Source organism: Tachypleus tridentatus, chromosome 13, assembly GCF_004210375.1.
Source record: "Tachypleus tridentatus isolate NWPU-2018 chromosome 13, ASM421037v1, whole genome shotgun sequence".
NCBI classification, from domain to species: domain Eukaryota; kingdom Metazoa; phylum Arthropoda; class Merostomata; order Xiphosura; family Limulidae; genus Tachypleus; species Tachypleus tridentatus.
Genome location: NC_134837.1, coordinates 20,475,903 through 20,498,218, shown reverse-complemented (window position 1 = coordinate 20,498,218; position 22,316 = coordinate 20,475,903). Strand labels below are relative to the sequence as shown.

At 31.6% G+C, this 22,316-nt stretch overlaps 1 protein-coding gene across 2 annotated transcripts in view; it reads right to left on the bottom strand.

Moving 5' to 3' along the window:
- Positions 1–22,316, bottom strand: part of LOC143239052 (gamma-tubulin complex component 4-like) — a 403,661-nt gene that overhangs the window by 1,133 nt on the left and 380,212 nt on the right. For both annotated transcript variants that reach the window (XM_076479839.1, XM_076479838.1), the window contains 5 exons: positions 14,201–14,306; positions 8,718–8,895; positions 3,370–3,504; positions 2,934–3,049; positions 1,637–1,776 (listed from right to left, as the gene is read on the bottom strand). In XM_076479839.1, the coding sequence (XP_076335954.1) occupies positions 2,948–3,049; positions 3,370–3,504; positions 8,718–8,895; positions 14,201–14,306 (521 nt within the window). In that variant the 3' untranslated portion in view covers positions 1,637–1,776; positions 2,934–2,947. The remainder of the gene's footprint in view (positions 1–1,636; positions 1,777–2,933; positions 3,050–3,369; positions 3,505–8,717; positions 8,896–14,200; positions 14,307–22,316) is intronic.

The following is a 22,316-nucleotide window of genomic DNA, read 5'->3' as shown; positions in this document are numbered from 1 at the left end:
TTAAGTTATAACAAACTAATACAAATAGTCAGAGTTTGGATGTGCTGTTTTTAACACAGTCCTTCCTGGTGGTTTTGTTTACTTAACTTTATCAAAATTTATTAATTTTCATATATATTTTACATTTTATGTATAAATAAAGCTTAATGTAATATAACTGTATTTTAAGTCCTTTCTATTAAAAAAAAACTATACTGAATTTTACAGTTAACTGGTATTCTAAGAGTTACTGCCACAAAAAAGTCATGAACAAATTAGATAATTTAAATAGATATTTACCATTTTTCACATAACTTTTGATTTGATCTCAAAGCATAGAAGATACATACATATATGTAACAAGTTAACACTGTGTAAGGTACATGATAAATAATCATAACTTCTTAATGCTAATTGAGTAATCAGTCTAACAGTTATTAATTTTACCAATAAAATATCTGCTCTATTTATTGATAATTTGATTTTGAAACATGGCTAGGTACCCAATGTTTCAAACATATTCAGGTTTCTATGATAGCTAGCACCAGCCTCATTACTCTGTTATCAGACACTTAAAAACATTTTAGCTATATTTTTTTATTATTTAAGTTTCCAGTATTCACAAAATAACAAGCACTCTTCCCAACCCACTTGTTATTTGTGACTTACAAAATTAGATAATAATTTGAAAGGTAAAGCAAGGCTGACAAAAATATCAAATGTTTCAAGTTTTAAATCCAACAAAATTATGTTACCAATCTCATCCATTTATCTTCTAAAAATATAGCATGGTATTTGAAATGTGACAAAATTGTATACAATAGACCTAACTTTAAACATGTATTCAGCTGATATGGGTATTAAAACTTTAATTAAAAAAGTACAGTACAAAGTTTCGAACTTAGGTTATCTTCAGCTTAACCTGAAGGACCCAGAAGAAAGATGGAATGTTGTTCTTTACTTTAATTTCAATAAAGTTTTAATACTCATACTAGTCGTCTTAAGGATACGTTTAATTCAAGTGAGTTTCTTGTCATCACGAATAATTTTAAACATATTTGAGTTGTCCATCAATGACTCAATCTGTATAAATTGTCAACAGTAGAACAGCTGATCTCTTCAATCATTAGTGTTTTTGTTTTTAGTGTTTTATTTTGCAGAGAAATCTAATTTCTATTGAATGAATACATATTTTTGCATTATAAAGATTAACTTGCATTTGAATAGATTCCACACAAGTATGGTGCTATCCTAGATTTTGGAAAAAAACATCAAACAGATTTTACTATCAGAAATTATAACAGTCAGTATAGTGAAAGTCTACAGTGGTGCCTTAGATTTGTAACTGAAAGGTTTTGGTTGAAGCTCACTTGTGCCTAGTTGTTTCTTGAAGTAAGGTACTTTACCTAAAATTTAATTCAACTGGAAAATGAATACCAGCTAACAGCTGGAAATTAATCTGCAATGATCATAATAATTTAGTTTGCCACCAAAAACTAGTGAAGCAGCTGGCTTTGTCTTTTTTTTTTCCTTTTCACTTTCAAGCAGAACCAAGGAAATAAAACCTTTCATTGAATTAAGAATTTCATACAAATTTTGTTCTTTTGTTTGAAATAGTACTCATTTAGCCTTATCTTAAATAATTAACTACAGTTACCCTCCCAGTTGACCTCCACAGCGAGTAAAGTACTTGTTATAATCAATTCTAAGCAACAACTGAGCTAGATGAGGACTGGCTTGGTGGCTTCGTACACTAGACAGAATCCGAAACAGAAGAGATGTGTGGCGCTTGAAGTTCTGTAATACAGAAAATTAATATCACTCAACATTTACGTGTTAAACATAAATGTTGAATAAGATATAAAGAAACAATTAATATTCATAAGTTTCATTAAGCTTACAGTTTGAAGACAAGTGACATTTCTGGATTTCACTAATAAAGATTTGACAATTATCAAAATATTGCATCATTAGCTGAACTATCAGAGTTATTCACTGTGATGACAATATTACATTCTGCAGAGATGTCATGCAATAATTCATTACTATATGGTTCGATATAAGTATAAAATAACATACCTAATAAATCAAAGTACTGCACACTTTCTACAGATGTGCCATGCAATACTTCACTAATAGGTGCTTTTCAACATGTATAAATAAGCATACTACTAAATCTAACAACATGATTACTGAACATACTGTAGAGATGTGTCACATAATACTTCATCACTAGATGGTTCTATCCAAGTATAAGAGAACTTAGGCATAGTAACTGTAAGAAATTGTGTGGTGTGCATTTTGTAAAGACATGCTATGAAATAATTTACTACCAGGTGATTCTCCATGAGTACAAAAGAACATACTTCTAGTAAACCTATGAACTTGAAGACATCACATGTTGTGGAAACAAACTGTGAAATACTTTACCACTAGGTGGATCTTTACAAGTATAAAAGAATATGTAGCTAATAAATCTAAGAACCTGACTTTACATTTGGTACAGACATGCTATGCAGCATTTCACTACAACTATAAACAAACATACTAGTATTGAATCTAAGAACCTGGCTTTTGTAGTTAAAACTTTGTATAAGTATGCCATGAAATACTGCACCAATATAAGCTTCTCTACAAATATAACAGATTTGTTTCTTTGAAATTAAGCACAAAGCTACACAATGGGCTATCTGTTCTCTGACCACCATAGGTATCAAAACCTAGTTTTTAGAGGTGCAAGTCCACAGACATATCACTGGGAGCAATATAAAAGAATGTGCTAGTAAATATAAGAGCCTAAGTATTAAATTTTCAGAGACATGCCATACAATACTTCACCACTACACTGTTCTCTACAAGTATAACAGAAAATAAACCTAATAAAAATAAGAAAGTATTGCATATTAAATTTTCAAAGATATGGCATTCTCAACCTTAAAGAATCAAAAGCTCACCAGTGTTATGTCATTCAAGCAAAAAATTCCTGAGAAGACATTTGTCCATGACTGTTGGTCACTAACACACATAAAGAAAGACAGAGTTCCACTATTTCCATAAGACACTGATACACCTATAAAGAAAAGCAAAATCTAATTTAAAATATTTTAATCTCCAACAAAACATACAATGTTATAATTTTTAGTTTTTACAATTTCACTGCCTATGCAGAAGATTTATCAAACAACCACATATTTCAAGTAATGTCAGATTACATTTTAAATTACAAACCCTAAAATGCTAGAAAACATCCTAATTGTCATCCTAACTGGGTAGGTTAATATTTAATAAAATTTGTTATGACCTGAGGGTTTATTTATATAATTTCTCGTGTACAGTTTTACTTGTTTTATTAATATTGATAAATATAAAAAAAGTTTCCAAAACACTTACTGGTTTAAGCAAAAGGAAACTTTGAGAAAAGACTGATGACAAGAAATTTTCATGAGCTAGTTGAATGGCTTCAAAATCTTGGACTGTCTTAACTTTTTCTTCTAACTGGGTGAAATTGCTCTCAAGCACATCCACCTGTAAAAAATATGCACTTATACAAAATAAAATGAATGAAAAACAAGAAAACAAATTGAAATGGGAAGCTAACACCCTACAGCCTCAAATCTAAAGAAACAAGCATTAAACCTAGTTATAAAAATATCTTCAAATGTACTAATATCATATTCAGTATGCACCAAGTTATGAAATTGAAAAGAATTATCACACTGAAAAGGTGGAAAGGCTGGTGCAAAAGTTAATCAGATGAGCACTGTTTGGAAGGTTCCTGATGAGAACCCATGGAATATGATGTATAAAGTCACTCGTGTAAGGCCTCACCCCACTTGTACCAGATGTACTCCTTGTCCATTGCAAAGATATGTTATTGAACTGAGCAGAAAATATGCAAATCTATCTAGATGGTATAGAGTAGCTATGGTACACCAGAGTATATTCAGTGGGTTAACTCCAGTTCAAAACCATCTGGCATTGGGTATTTGTCTTCTGGTCAATGGTAGGAGGAAGGTCCCAAGTCTTCACCTCAAGACCATAAAGTAAAAAGAAAACAAGTTATGTTTCAATGACCCAGCCAGATTTTGTGTGCAGATCTAGTACACAACCAATACCAGGCCACTTGGGAACCTGACATCCTGGTAACAGTAAGATGGGTAAATACAAACATGGTGGGCCAACTCTTTCTGTTGGGAACTTTTCATCTGTTCAGCACTGTAAGAAGAGTCTTTGCAAAGACTAACTTTGGTTCATCATACACCAATCCAACATTAGACTGCCCAGGGACCAACATCCAGACAGCAGTAGAAAGAGAGATAGCTAGGCAGTGAAATTTGTTACATGCAGGAAGAAGCCTCCTTGGTCCACCAACCCTGTGGCTAGGAACTTGTAAGTGGCAAGGACAGGTTTCATGCACCATTTTCAAAAATAAATTTCATGACTTTTCCATGACTTATTTTTGCCATTGGAATACATTTATGCATCTTCAGATAGATCAAGTAAAAGGCAGATTGTAGTTTTATTATTATTTTAAATTTTTAATCATTTTACACTGAGTCAAATTACATGTGATTAGCTTTTCTATTTTCTCAGTCATGTAAGAAATGAAAAGTTAACAAATATATATATATATATATATCAAACATTATTACTGATTTTTAACTTCTGCTAGCTTACTGTTGATTAAAGTATCAAGTTTTCATGCCTCAACTTTTCTTTGGTGGCAGACCTTCTATGACTCTTACTCTTTTCTGTCAATGCTCTCAATTCCTTCATTTTTTTATTTTTACCTCCTCAGCAAAACAATCTATTGATGTTGTTAGAGCATCTCATCAGTTTCAAGCCTCCTTTTCTTATTTTTAACTCCTCAATTTCATCCATTACATATTTCCTTTCTCCATTTGCTTTAATTTTTCTTTCTGAATCTTTTGTCTATCCAAACACATCATATACATCTGACACTGACAAAATTAACCCTTTACTTATAATTAACTTTAAAACTTCAACTCATGCCAGGTGAACAAGTACAGTTCTCTTTGCAACATACGTCCTCCTTCTCATATTTCGTTGGCACACTTCAAAAAATAGAACTAACAACCCTTTCACTACTTATTACAACATTTCAAAGCCTTGTCTACCAGACAGGAGACCAAAATAAAAGCTGTAATTTCTATTTGTTTCAATCATATTCAAAGGCATTGAATATTTACTTATCTTCAGGAAACATCAGAGGTCAAACCAGGAATACTCTTCTCAGTTACACTCTTAGTACTGGATGACTCAAGTGACTTTATCAGTCTTTTGGTTACAAAGCCAGTAACAATATTGTGTATCTCCTTCAAGTCATTCACAGTGTCTGTATCCAACTTCATTATACTTTGTGATATATGATTTCCTAATACCTCACTTTTGACAAGTTCACACAAGTCTTTTCAATACACTGAATATACCTTTTGTAGGAAATAGCATCTTTGGCCTGACTGTAAGATAATGGCTTCTTTACATCATTTCTTTTTTACACAACAAATATCTTAAGAATTCCCTTTCTAATTCTCTGATTTGCTGACTTAAAGGGCCTAAAATTAACATCTTAGATAGCCTAAAAGCAGAAAATCAAAGAGTTGTAGAACTATCCTGTTTCTTTAAAGGTTAACATTTTCCTACACTGTAAAATATATTTCTAACAGATACTTTCCCTTACAAAAAGCTTTCTCAACTTGTACTATCTTCTGTTGGTGCAAATTTTTACTCACCACTGTCTTTGTCACATCCACTTATTACTGCATACTAATATGCAAATTATCATGCATCAACCCTCCACCAATAGTAATAGGAGTGTGAAACCACCAATATTAAAATTAGCACCCTCTCTAATCATACACTTCAAGATTGGTCATAACCAACAAAACCAATTTACACCAGGAGTGGGGAGGATAGGTAGAAAATCAAAAATAATTTAGAAAAACGTTAAAATCTTACCTCCACTCACAAAAAAGTTATATGAACAGTTCAATAGAACACTTCATCTCAATAATGGAAGTAAAATGACCTTGTCTGTTTTGTCTTTTTTTTACATTTTATATTGATGCATAGAGGATATATTGAATGGAGATTATCAGTCAACACCTGACAGCATCTGGAACAGTACATCAGGTCTGTGGAAGGAAGAGTTTCAATGTTTCAGTCATCTCTCATAATTACAATTCATACAGTGCATTAAAGACTAAGTATACTTGGTCAGGCAATGTTCACCAGAGAGTGGGATACAAATATGCAATAAAGGCCTCTTCAAAGGGAAATAAAAATTAATTATCACCACAAACAAACACTTACAGCACTGATGATGTCCCCCAAGGGCAGATAAAAATGTGCTACCAGGGAGGTGGTAAGGTGATGGATCTGATGTGAAAAAAACATGAAGAGGCAACAATCATTAGGAGAAAGGAAAGAAATGCCACCCAAATCCAACCCAGATGGGAAAAGGTCAAGGGAGAGGAGAGGATTTTGCAGAATAAACATATGGACTCTGGAACCACAGAAGGGAGCAGTTAGAGTCATACATCCTCAAAGATCCCTGATCTAACAAAGGAGGTGTTGGAATTGGGCGATAAATACATAACATAACATACCCAAATAACAAATTCACCAAATGGGAAAAAGGTCTGGGCAAGTACCCTGAAATGACAAGTGACTAAGAAGCAATTTAGTAAAGGCTGCTCAAACCAAAATGATACAAACACTGAAAACCTTGTCAGGGCAATCATCAGTGTTCTGACTGTAACATGAATGAAGTGAATTCCCAACATGCAAGAGCCATCACTACATAAGCTGAGAATCCTGGTGTCAATCCATTATACATAGTCAGGATTTCCACTGTTATGTTAAGAGCAGTCATAATCCTGTCCACCTGAAACTCTGAGCACATAACTCCTGAAAATAAAAGAGTAGATAAAATACAGGGTGGCCCATAAGTCCCTACCCATCCATATATCTTACGTATCCAGTATATCTGTGTGCTGTCCATCATTCTCGCTGCATAATATTATGTGGCGCTATGTTCTGTGAGACATTTTCCTCAACATAGGAGGGTTATTGTTCCAAATGCCGTGGTAACAGCTGCCTTCAACTCATCATTAGTATTATAACGTGGTTTGGACACAATGTGGATGGGTAGGGACTTACGGGCCACCCTGTATATTGTAACTTTCCCAAAATAGAATAAAAAGGTAAAAATAAGAAGTAAAAAAGAAATTCATGAAAGTAAAACTCTGTGGAGAGTAAACTGTGACTCAAAAACGTCTAATCAATAGAACAGTCAATCAAAGTGATTAACATGCACAATTAGAGAAGGAGTCAGTTACAACAGGAGTATTTTAACCTCCTATTGATAGAGGGTTGCTGCATGATCACTTGCATGTTAATATGCAGTAATGAGTGAGAGTAACAAAACTATTGGAGAGTCCACATTTGTGCTAACAGAGGGCAGTACTAGTGGAGAAAGAGTTTTGTGAGAGGAGGTAAGATATCTTTACACATAAAGGTCTGTGTAAGGTGGTAATATTTTTGTCATGTTAAGTTATCACTATGCTATCAGCATATTACTGGCAATTAGTGAAGGACTTTTGTAAGACTATATTTTCTACCCAAATCCAAACTTTGAACACATAGATGTAGTGTAAGAACAATTGCTTTGTAATTTTGGGCACCCTACATTAAATACATTAATGCATACCTATCAAAATTTACATGTACATATGAAATAAAACATAAAAAAGATTGAAGAGAATACAAATGTAATTTTTCTGTTTATTCACAAGGAAATAGGAAACTTAAAAAAGATGATTAAGCTAAACTGTGCAAGAAATGTACATGAATATGGTGCCAATGTGAAAAGATGAAAGTCATGTTTATTAGGTGATCAGTGTCTAGTTTCTGCAATAAGACCACCTCTCAACTTAGATAATTTGAGCTTGGCTTCAAGTGTGACCACAGTGAATAGGTTCTACTATAAATTTTACACTTTAGTTACTTTAAAAAATATAACTTTTTATTCAAACAAAGAAAGGCTAATTATGCTCATATCAAAAATCATGTTTTCCTACTCATTTGCTTTCGACCCTGCTAATACAGAACTATAACACAGGAAACGTTCACATTAAATTCAAACTTGACATAAATATATTTTGATTTTATTACTTATGGACTTGTGTTATTATATGTTGTTTGGGAACTTTGGTATAAACATAACATTTTTTTAATTTACATAAAGTGAACTGAAGCATAGTATACACAATTACAGATAAATACAATGACCACAAACTTCAGAGAATCTTCCTAATTATTTTACTAACTCAACATTTAAGATTTCTGCCTTCATTAAAAGAATGATTTCTGTAATGATACCGTTCATTAAAAAAATTGTATCCTCTTGACGAAGGGGTAAAGCTGAAATGTTGAATAAATAAAGTAACTAGTAAGATTCTATGGAGATCATGGTCATTTTTTTATTTGTAATAATTGTAATGTATTTCAATCTCAAAATATATCATTTGTAAAATTTGTTAAAGGCACAATAAGAATACAAAACCAGGCATCATAGATACTGATGACTAACCTGAAAATGATAATTATATTTACAACACATGCAAAACAACAATAACAAGAAACAATGACACACAATTTACTTTATGTAATTTATAAGTCTTTCTTGATGAATGCTTATTTGTCTGAAAAATCACCTGCAAGTAGTACTGAAGGTTGTCAATAAGAAAAGCCATGTGTGTTCGGAGCTGCCACAAAGGCGTGTTGACAGAGTCCCGACCAACGTCCTTATTCAACATTTGTATGGCCCAGCACTGATGAAGCTCCAGCTGTGCTCTCCGTATGGCAAGAAGAAAACGAAATATCACACTGTACCTGAAGTGTAGTTAACAAGTACAAAAACTCATTGACAAATGTATTTAATCATTTATAAAACTGACGAGTTCAGTACCTACAAGAAACAAACATAAAAAATAAAAAGTGATTGTACCTTTAAGAAGATAAAGACAATATCTGTTCCAAAGTCACTACTTAGATAAAGCATTTTACCTCAAATAAAAACATAGAATATCTGATAGGAACATAGTATTCATCAATATTATTTTAATATTTATAAATACAATAACAACTAATATCCATTATAAATATATTAAGTAATAAATACATTCACTAATTACAGTATCATAAATGAATAAAAACTATCACAAATACACTATTTAAAAATATTTTTTTTGACTACATTTACTATGTCAGTGTATATTAACCCTTTATTTTCACACTATTTCAGAATATGTGCATATGATAGGACTATCCTCCACTAATCATACTGTGTCACCCATACTAAATTGTGTAGCTTCCTCAACTATCCTAGCACAGTTCTCACTTATGAGAGTTGGCAGTTATAAACTAAAACACCAAAATAACAGTAGAGAGGAAGGGTAACTCTAAAAATGTATCTACCTCCTCTCACCTAAAGGTAAAATCCTACATTGAAAAAAATGTAGTGGCCAGTAAAGGTGCAACAATATTCAGTTAAGCAAATCACCACTGCCTAAAAACAGGTGTGCCATAAGAAGAAACTAAGGTATACTTGAGGTTATAACACTACTTCTGAAACAGGTAAGCTCCTCACCCAGTAAAGAAAGAGTGACATATATAGGGAAAAAACTACGAAGCAGGCACCACAGACTGACTCTAGAAGAAAAATGTACAGCACTCTGCTTTTCAGCAGCGTAGTATAAACTATGATGGGAATCAACACAGAGTGGACATACATTAACAAAGAATTATGTGCCAAAAAAAAAAGAGTCCTAGGGCACACTACAGCAAATCCATTGATGTCTTGTTGGTGATACTGGTAGAAACAGGAGTAATCTTAAGATAACCTTAAAAAATAAACAAAAAACATGAAAAGCATCATCATTAAGTAGTAAAGTGAAATTTAGAATCAGCCCATTGTCAACACTATTTGTCCACATACTTAGTATGTCATAGTACATGATATAACGATACTTAGTAAGATGTAAGATAATGTGGTAGAGGCATAAGTGGCTACAGCTAAAGGACAATAAATTGTATACGAATAGGACAAGCACAATCTGCCTGGATAAAAAACATAGAGGGAAGAACCTTGCATAAGTATTTTCGTAGATCAACAAATGCAGTCTGCTAAGGTAAAAAACAGGGGAATTACATTGGGATACCTCATATTATGTCAAGTGTAGTTCGTCCAGGTAGAAAACATCCAGTGGAAGTGCCTTGCATAAGATGCAGAGATCAACAGGTGTGGTGTGGCCAGGGAAAAACATCTGGGTGAAGAATTTTTCAATGCTACTAAGTCAAGTACAGTCCAAACAGGCAGAAACATTGAGTGGAAGCACCTTGTATAGATATGTATATTATGATCAAAAAGTGTGGTCAGTTTGGGCAAAATATCCAGAGAGAAGTTCTTTGGATCCAGAATAGTATGTTATTGCATATTTAGCAATTATAATAATAACACTTCTTTTCTCACTGAGTGGGTACTTAGAATAAGTTATGAGTTTGATTTCTTTTCTTGTACAACAACACTCAGGGGGAAACCTCCATGATCCACTACTCAAGTGAGTGGTAGGACCACCTGTGTTCCACTAGATTAAAAAGATAAAAGGGGAAGAATATGCACTGGGGAGTCTGAAAAAAGGGCACACTGGAGACTGTACAATGCATATTTGAAATTCCCTATTTTCTAAAGCAAAAAGCCCCAGATGATAAGAATCACAGGCCAGAAGGGATGTGAAAAAATCTCCAACTGCTTCACTCATGAAGTCCATGAGTAATGGTCCTTTACATGCAATACATTGACAACAAAGGTTTGATATACACACACACACACACACACACACACACAAATATATATATACAACTGTAAAAAGAGTCCAGTAGTCTTACAGAAACACTCCAACTCTACAGTGAGCATTTAGAAATATACAGATTTAGTGCAAATGGCTAACATTCAGCAAACCTGTCCAGGCAATGCTGGGAGTACTGTCCACAAGTACTGGGAGTTGTCCACATATCTGCTAGAATGATCTTCTTCAAAAGTTTATGGATTTGAGCAACTAAGGACATAGTCAAGTGACAGTTTTGATTTTTGAATTTCGCACAAAGCTACACAAGGGCTATCTGCACTAGACATCCCTAATTCAGCAGTGGAAGGCTAGAGGAAGGCAGCTAGTCATCACCACCTACTGCCAAATCTTGGGCTACTATTTTACCAACAAATAGTAGGATTGATTGTAACATTATGATGCCCCCACAGCTGAAAGAGTAAGCATGTTTGGTGGGACAGGGATTCAAACCCATGACCCTCAGATTGAATGCCCTATCTCACCTGGCCATGCCAGACTGATTGATTTGATATGTTGAAACACTGTGCAGCTGGCAACCTTCCACGGAGAAGTCAGAATATGGTAGCCGTACGAGTTGTTGAACCCATCCAGTAAGAGTGACAGGAGATATATTTAGGGAAACAAAGGAATTCCAAGAATAAAGAAGCAGGAATGGGAGCTAAAAAAAATTGGTACAAGACATAATGCAGAGAATGCACAAGACAAAGATGATGATCTGGATTCATACATGAGTACAGACTATAAATAGACAGAAAGGAGATGGAAAAAAAGGCAAAACAACCTTCACAGACAGCAGCTGTCTCAGCAAGGAAGGCCAGACCTGGACAAAGGATAAGAAAAGAGGAATGGTAAATTATACTGGAAACATTAATGGCATATAACATGTTAATGATGATGACTACATACCATGAGGAAAAAAAGAATGATTTTACAAGGAACATATAACAATGGGTTCAAAAGGACAACCAGACAATGCATGAAGAACAAGATCCCAATGTGGAAGAACATAAGGATGAGAAGGAAAAACAAAAGGAATGAAAATAATTGGAAAGGTGAAAGTTTTACAGAATCAAGAAAAATGGAATGTATTTGACAGAACAGCCCAATAACTAGCAACCATTCACATGGATAAAACCTGATCAAACAATCATAAAGAACTGACACAGATGAGGGACAGAAGGATGGAAGCCATGGAGAAAGAACTATCATCTAAGGGTAGAACAATGTCTCTTACACATAGAGAATGAGGAAGCCCTAATGAGGTGCTATGTGAGGAGTGAGTCCCTGTGCTGAAACAAGGGACAGAACAAGAGCCACACAAGAAAATAGGGTTTGGTGATGTCTGATCATGGTTGTTTCAGGAGAAACCTGGACAGATGTAAGAGCAGGGGTTGCTGCTCCAGTAAGGGTCAGGGAAAAGGAAACCGCATCTGAGCTGGACAATATGGAGTAACTAGTAAAAAACAACAAGTAGTAGTCTGGACAGTGGAAATTACTCTGGAGATTAGTCTGACAGGAGGAATGGCACATAAACGAAGGACCTTCTAATCCTAACTGAATGCATCGACCTCCAAGAGCTGAGTGGCGTGGAACTGGAAACTGAAAGGAAATAAGTTTGGCATTCCAGTGAGTGACAAATGTATCTGTATTTTAGTAAGGCAAAGAAAGGATCTCTTTGCATTAGCAACTTTAGTCAAATAGTACAACCATTACCTCCTTACAATGTGAGTTAACCACTACTAAATGAAGAGGCACATAGTTTCCATAGACTAGTAGATAATTATTGCCTTCTAGGCTATGGCTCTTCAGGAGTTAGACTTCAAGGAGAAGCACTACTGCTCAAGTTCAAAACCTTTCTTTGAAGATACTCATGTTTCATAGTCATAACTAGTAGTATATGGGAAATACAATTTATTCATCAACTGGAGTCAACAAATAAAATTTAGCTTCTAAGATATACTCTTAATTTCAACTACATCCATTGGTTGATTGGGAATAACTTAAAAATATATTTCTTTTATTTTTTTGAGTTATTCAAATCACTGTCATAACTTGTAAGTTTAATCCTATCACTAACTAATAAACTGAAACAAACACCTGTTGTTAGCTTTTCTCCTGAATCCTTCAGTTAATTATTTAAAATAAAACAAAAAAATTCTTTAAAACATACAGTGGAATGTGCTTTATGGACCTCAGTCTACAGTCCAATGTTACCACACATTCCACTATAGCCCAAAGTGCTGTTATTTAGTTAAAATATTTACACAATGATTCTTTGAATGCAAAAAAGGTGATAAATAAACCTAAAAATTTCTTTAACTGAGATTTAATAAAAACTTTGTTAACACCTTTCTTTCCCATTAAAATATGTACATATCAGTTTTCTAGACTCTTAGGATAAACTTCAATTTTCTTTTCTTTTGGAAATTTTTCATATGTATAAGTTAATTTACTAATCTTTGGATTCTAAATTAATCTTCTTTCTGAAACTTATTAATAAGATAATTAATACGACAAATATGCAAGTTATTTTTATAGGATAATACTTATTTTTCTTTAGCCTACACAGAAATCTGAAAGATATAAAATATGTAAGATATTTATCACACATGTATGACTAAAAATGACCTTCACTATTCATAAGCAGTAATTAATCCTGTTGCATTTTTTTATAACGTTTAAAACTCAAAACAATAAAATATCAGAAGCAACTTCACTCAGTTCAGACATATTAGGAGCAAAAAATAAGAAAACTTAAAAACTCAAGTAATTTCTACATGCACACAGTTCTGACATATTAGAAGCTAAAAATAATCACAGGTCAAAAGTCAAGCACCCTTCACATGTTTGCTGATGGCTCAAATGGATAATTGAAAGAAACTTTGCTACAAAGGTACAACATTTTGACAAAAGCTTTTCAAAATATTGTACATTTGTAATAGTTACATTCATTACCCATTCAAATCATCCACAAATTTTTATTTTCTAAAAAGTTGGTCCCTCATTTTCAAACTTACAAATGTTCTCAATACTGACTTTAATATCTAATAAACACAAGTCAAGCAGATTTCTTATATAATCAATACTGAATTTAATACCTAACACACACATCAAGCAACTTTCACAAATAACTACTCAGTACTGACTTTAATACCTAATACATGCAAGTCAAGCAACTTCCATATGCACTCAAGTATTGACTTCAAAACCGAATACAGATAAGATTTCAAAATATGAATTTAGTTTTAATATATAGTTTTACAAAAAACATAACATTCAAAACATCCTACCTTTCTAATATCGTAGGAGTCAACAAAACATGTAGAGGCCATGGAACTTCATATGATAAGCCTATTCTACACCACCCTGTCTCAACTTCTTCAACTTTCTCTGGTTCTGGTTGAGAGTATTCATTAACAATAATACAAAACCATTATATTTGATAGTTCAGTAATAATAAAAATGCAACCAATCCATCTAAATAAGAATAATTTAAACAAAAAACAGCCACATCTGACAATACTGTAGCTTTAACTAATAACCAATTACATCCAATGTAAGTTCAATAATTATAAACAAAAAATATTTATTGATATTTATTAGATTAATATTCTTAAAAATCAGTCACACATTTCAAAATATACAACTTAAAACAAAAAGCACTGACGTATGAAAGCTTGTTAGTTTTATATCAATAGCTCTTTGATTACTCAAAGATATAAATAAATGAAGAATTAAAGATGGCAATACTCGAGACCACAATAAAAGAAAAGTAACTGGGATATGAAGACAATGACAAACTTTGATACTGAACTTACACTATAAAAAGTCAAAAAACTTGCACAAGATCTGTCTGAGAGTAGACTGACATATGGATTAGCTCTGTATCTACACACTTTATTGCCTCCTTTCTCAATATTACTGTGACTAATAATCAGTTTCCTGACCTGCATTCTATGATTTGGTTTGTCTTACAATGTTGTTTTCTGCACCATTATTAATTATTTTTATTCTCTTGATTATTTACTTAGGATCACAATATCTTCTTTAATTTTATTATTACTATATATGCATCTCACTACTACTATTTCTGTTGTCAGGTAGCTCTTAAATTACATATAAACTTTCACTCACTGAGATGAGATGCAATGTACTCTTCTGTTACTTCAACTTTTATATATATGCATGTTTTTTTATAACAAAGCCACCTCAGGCCATCTGTTGAGACCTCTTAGGGGAATCGAACCCCTGATTTTAGCATTGTAAATCTGTAGACTTACTGCTGTACTTTCGTGTGTATGTGTGTATATATATATACACACACAACATATATTATATAGTTAGACTAGCTGACAAATTTTAAAAAATACTGCTTCAATATTGTTTTTCAGGTTTTTTATATCAACTGGTTTACTGTTCAGGCTGAATGGCAGAAATTATATTATTAGCATCTGGTTTTTTATTTGGTTATCATTCCATTCTAGTCATGTGAGTAATGACGTTCATTAGGTCTACTCATACATCTCATAAAACTTTCCCTGTAAGTCAGCAGTAAGTTCACATATTTCCAACACTAAAATCCAAAGTTCAGTCATCCATGGTGGATAAAGCCTATTGGATAGCTCTGCAATTAAAAAAATTACTTTTTAGAAAGCCTAGTATCAATGTAAATGAAGTTTGTTTTTGTGAATTTCTCATTGACTCTGTTCTGGATGACTTCTCCATACTCACTTTTGTGGATCATCTCAGAATTTTATCAGATCCTTTCACTTTGAATTGAATCTGGAAGTTTCTGACCCTTTCTATTCCAAAGGGATATTGAAGCTGTACTTTATATCACCTCAGGGTTTTACTTCCATCTTTTTCTGATGCCACAGAAAACAGGAGATTAGAGACTGGTCTTTCCAGTTCATTTACTATCATGGTATCTTTAATTCTCAAGTAGATGTGCATCTCATTACTACCTTTGCTAAAGGGTTTAGATGACAATATTGTCTTCTTTATGTAGATGTGCATCTCATGACTACCTTTGCTAAAGGGTTTAGATGACAATATTGTCTTCTTTATGTAGATGTGCATCTCATGACTACCTTTGCTAAAGGGTTTAGATGACAATATTGTCTTCTTTATGTAGATGTACATCTCATGACTACCTTTGCTAAAGGGTTTAGATGACAATATTGTCTTCTTTATGTATATGTGCATCTCATGACTACCTTTGCTAAAGGGTTTAGATGACAATAGTCTTCTTTATGTAGATGTGCATCTCATGACTACCTTTGCTAAAGGGTTTAGATAACAATATTGTCTTCCTTATGTAGATGTGCATCTCATGACTCCCTTTGCTAAAGGGTTTAGATAACAATACTGTCTTCTTTATGTAGATGATTACAGGATTCTTACTCAGTGACTGCTTAGAACAAAAACCCAATGTTAACACTGTTAAATTATGTTTACTTACGTTCATCCATACTTGGGCCAAAAGTACAACATTTTATTGGAAGAAAAAGATCTCTATGTCAAAACAGGTAATTACCACTGATTTGTGCCAGTTAAAGAAATGGTAAATTATGTAACTTTCAATCAAAGCACACTACATTCATAGATCAGAAATAAAGTCAAAACAGCAATGAACAAAACTAATTTAATATACTGTTCTTACATTCTTACAATGATTAGAATGCATTGTATCTTCAGTTTGAAACTCTTGCTATATTTGCATATGGTGTTAAGGGGTGTCTTCAAATCAAACTATCGAACAACAAACTTTTTTTTTATTAGAAACTTACTATTAAAAATATATCCATTCATTTTCCATATTTTTATTTCAGAAAAGAAAAAAACAATTTGACACATTTTATTTAATCACAGTGGCTTATAAGATATGAATGGCTGTTTCAAGATTGAATGATTCTGGAAGACGAGAGGATTGACTTTCAATGAATGCTAAAATTCAATAAATAAAATCATGTTTTTAATAAACTAAAATAAAGATTTGTCCATGAATATACTGAGTATTTGTTTTGAATAGTCCATGTGCAAAGTAATTTTCATTTTGAGATTCAAAATACTTTTCTTCATCCTAAAAATCTCAGAGTTCATTTGTGTAATATCTAAGCCATCTTAAAAATATTTAAAATGTTTCTTTCAGTAAAACTTAATATTTTATCTGTTATTTTCTCTACCCTATTTCTACACAGGATCAGTCAGTTTGATTAATCTCATAACCACCAAAACAAATCAAATCTAAATTATCCTTCTTTGTAGAGTGACTACAAATCATAACATGCAACTACATTAATTTATTTCTAAAGTTGCTTTAAGCTCATAACAGTATATACATTTATTAATAATTAAACATTATTATTGCTCTTTTTATTGCTTTTTGAATGTGTCTAACTAGTATCTGTGTCATAATTTGCAAATAATCACCCAGGGATTGTGCAGCTCAAGTTAAGCACCCAAATTAGGTTACCAAAGAGTTACTTGCATGTGTCTCTTGTGAAACATCATTATTAATTACTTAGCCTAATCTAATCAACCTAAAAATATTCCTATTTGTAAGTTTTAGTTACTTTCAAAATAATAAATAAAGAATAAACACAAAAAACAGGAAATAAATTACTTACCCAATCCTCTTTTTTCTTGGTGTGAATTTTCAATAAAACTTAACCCTACATTTTTTTTTTATACTAATGGTAGTAATGCACTAAATTTTTATCAAATGAAGTAATGGACCAAAGAACATAGACAAATGACATACAAAACATATACAATATCTTATGACTCTCAAAGTTTTTCTGACTTCCTAACTATGCAATAAAAGCCATTAAAAATTAAATCAAGCTAGTCATTAACTTCTTCCTGAGAAAGTAGCTTTTACTCTGAATGAAATTGTCACTTATCCGTTCAGAACACAATATTGTACAATATGTCATTTGATAGATGAAAACCTTAACTTTCTAATGGTTGAATGTGATAAATATAATTAAATGTGAAAGAGAACTATTAACAAATCTTGAAAAAGAGTGTGTGTCACATGGGTGTATTAGGGGTGTTCTGATTTTCAAATCAATAGCTCAGATATTAAATGTTATTGAAAACTATAAAAATTATGGTTTGTCTGAACAATGACAATTTTATAATGAGTAATTTACATTTGATTTCATATTTTTTCAAGGAGTGGTGGATAAAATACCAAGAAAAGATACCTAAAGAAAATGTGTCACGTATGTCACACTAGAAAAAAATACAGGATTTTTTAAAATACTGCCTTGTAGAATTAAGAAATTAAATTTATGATCTATTAAAATATGCATTATTAGCTAAGAATTTATGCTCTACTAATTGGTATAAACAAAAAATAGTTTAATAAAATTTTGAATTTAAGACACTAAAACTTTGTGTCATTTGCAGTAAAAGATGCATGTGATGAGAGCGGTAAGAGCAGTTTTGACACTTTCAGGCAAATCCTAGAATACAACAAAACAAAAAATTCCAGTACACAAAACATGCTGTTGAAAAAAATGAAAACAACAAAATGAACCTACACACATTTATCTCTAAATTGTATTGTAAAACGTATTTTTAATTCAATTACCACAGTTTTTAGATTTCAATAAATAGGATTTTATTCATTTATTTAAATCTGAAAAAATTCTTTAACACTTGCCACTCAACATGACCTGCTTCAGTCTTTACTAATGTATTTACTATATATATCACAGTTTGTTAGTTTTCTTACTATCAGTAGTATCAATTTACATTAAGTTATGCAAAAGTTTCATTTACATAAATTTTATTCAATTATGCAAAATACTAATAAAACTTACATAACTTTAAATAGTTTTTTACAAAGATTCTAAGCAGTGAATAGACATCATTGAATATATGTATGAATGATGGTAATATATATGTATGAGATGGTAATAGACACATTACATCATATTGTTCATACGTGATCATTACTGTTGAACTCTGACTCACTAGGACTTTTTTTACCTATTTATTTCTAGTTATGATACCAGTTAAATTATAGTACTTTAAAAACTCTGTATATATACTATGCTGATTTTTATTGTTCTAATAGACACTACTGAATATATGAATGAATGATTCTGTGGATATTATATTTGGCAGAATAATGATAACTTTGTTAATGGTTATTGTTTTCATCATTATCTGTGTTAAAATAAAGTTTTAGGTCTCATAGACTTTTGATTATTTATATTTTTTTAGATTTGATTTCTCTGATAGAAGTTTTGGACTACAACAAAACTCTTTGTAGTGCAGTACTTTTATATAAGCTTTTACAATACCTAAGGAAAACTTGTAAGCCGAAAATATGAAAGATTTCATATTTAACTTCAGCATTTATTTTTTTAACTAATATTTTGACAAGTAAAGTAGTTTAAAAGGTATACAACAAAACTAGCACAAGATATTCACTTCTAGCAAAAAAGTATCAAAATTTCCATCACAGTGTGACCTTTACTGCATCAAAGTACAGTTAAACCACCACTCTAACATTAAAAATTCAAATGCAAAGTTTAATATTATATAAAGGAAAATAATATCAAAAGGAAATATTCAAATAATTTATCAAACTTGATTTGTGTGTCACATGACACATCTGATTCTCTTAATTTTCAATATTCCACTCAGGAAATTAAGTTACTGATTTGTTGGGTCAGAATATAAAATTTAAGCCTTCATCCTTCTTGAATTAGTGCAACAAATAAATTCATTCATCTTCCTCTGAGGCTTCTGAAATACTGTCATATTTTTGAATAAATTTATCTATAAAATGTGTCCTTGTTTAACTATGTTTACAACTTAAAGAAAAAAAGTTTTTTTGTCCTCTACAACTTGGTGAGGGTTATTTCGTTTGTGGGTAGAGAGATTACATCATATTGTTCATATGTGATCATTACTGTTGAGCTCTGACTGACTAGTGAACTTTGTTTTAACCTATATATTTCTAGTTATAATACCAGTTAAATTATAGTAGTTTAAAAACTGTATATATATATATATATATATATATATATATATACTGTGCTGATTTTTATTGTTCTAAATTGCATATTTGAAATATATAATACATTAAATTAAAAACATCATTAGAAAAAAAAAATGCTTTGTTCATTGACAGCAAAAAGCCCAAATCCAAATGAGTATGTACTAAATTTGTCTTCAGTATACTTTCACTTATTGCTATCAAAAGTGACTAAAATATAAAAATTACAAACTTATTAGATTAGATTATAAAAATTATATACAATTTGTTGTAGTAGTTAAAACTATAGCACTTTATATGAATGAAGTGTGTTTGTAATTCATTAATGTTGTATGTAATTTGTTTTTATACACAAAGCTGTCCAGTTGTGATAAATGTTATTTGGTGAACTCTGAGATGGTATTGAGCACTGTTGTAAAAAGCAATAAAACTAATCTAGATTTAAAAAATCTATTAGTTTTGATTGGCTGTTATAATATGCAGTCATTCTAGAAAGAAAAACTGTAATTTAGACTTTTATTTTTCAATTTTTTATTGTTAACTTTACTATGGTAAGTATTAGGATAGAGAAAATATAAAGTTTTACAGAAAACAGGTTCTAGAGGATATACAAATGAAATACAAAAATTTTTAAATGAAGAGCTATTTATTCTTAACATAATACTAACATCAAACTCATATCAATCAGTTTTACTGATTCAGTAAATGTACAGACAAATCTTTAGTAAAAGTTTATTACTAAACATTCTTGTTTTCTGGGTACAACACACTTGCAAAGTTTACCAAAAACTTACCACATGCTATGAATATAAACTTAGTAAATTTAGAAATTAGTACACATTAATATGTACAACTTCACAGAAAGTTGGTAGGTGCAGAGCACTAAAGCTGTTTACATACAGTTAACACATAGAGTAACAATAATTTTTTATTATGCCTTTTAATAAATTCACAAAAAGCTACTCAAGTAGAAAAGTTTTGCATATCTTTAGAATAACTGAATGGATATTCAAGGCTTTTCCACTAAAATTAAGTGAATCATATGGTGTTGTATTTATACCAGCAAATTTTATAAGCTGAATTTTTAGAAATTATTTCAAATGCAGGATATTAAATTATATTTTTATTAACATCCAATCAAATTAACCAAATATTAAAACTGGGGTGGTATGTGAGTAAATGTTTTTTAGGTTCCTTAGTTAATAGTGATTATAAATCAAGTTTTACAGTTTACACATTATACCTTATGAATAGTGTATTATAGGAAAGTGAAACTGCACAGGAATGTTAAGGATATCATGTGAATCCACATGCCGCAGTTGTCAAGTGCTGTCACCATGAATATCATTATGTTCTAATGTCTAATCAATCATAGAAAAAGCTCAAAATGTACTCCTCCAACATCCATAATGCACTGGAGTCCTTGTGTTGATTCTTCAATATAATATGGTCAATAAGAAATTTAGCTGTAAAATTAATTAGACTATTACCTTAGCATCATGCAAGTGTATATGTGTAAAATGTTATTTATGAATTAGTTTCTAATCAGATAATGCAGTTGTGCATGTTGACACTTCCAGAAATATATATGTTACATACATGGTTTACCCTTCTTACATATTAATGTGCCATACCCATCTGTTATAAACATTTTTAATTCACAGTTACTCAGATATTGTAAAATTTGTAATAAATTACAATATTTTATTAATAATGCTGATATACTGATACAAAAATTAATAGTTAATGGATTTAATAAAACAATTTTAGATAAAATTATTAAATTATTCTGTAATAAAAACAAAAATGTATTAAATAAGTACAAAGAAAATAAAATCAGATAAATTTTTACTTATAATTAATTTTAGTTAAAGATAAGGCCATTTAAGAACTTGCACTACTTTATGCAGACGTACACCTTGAGCTTCATATAAAAGCACAATAGTCACGGTAAACTATCACTTTACTGATGTCATGTTAATTAGTGCCTCTACCATACTGAGGGCAGGAATGCTAACTTCAAGAGGTAAGTTTTATCTTGCTTACCTACAAATGGTAGTACCTTATTTTTATTTTTTAACTTATTTTTCTTATTTTATTTTAACTATATATTTTTCATCTTTTTCTTATTCTTATTTTTAACTTGGAAGATCAGTCACCTTCCCACAACTGTCTTCAGGCATGTGGGACGTTGTGGTGATATAGATGTGGGACGTTGTGGGCTTGAGCACCCACATCTCACTTTCCTAGTTCCTAATTTTCTTATTTGAAACTAGCAAACTGGAGATTAAGACTGATAGACAGTGTATCCACACTGCACTGTGGGTCCTACTTCTTGAGTCACCTCCAAAATCTAGAATACATCCCACACATTGTAGTTTGTACCC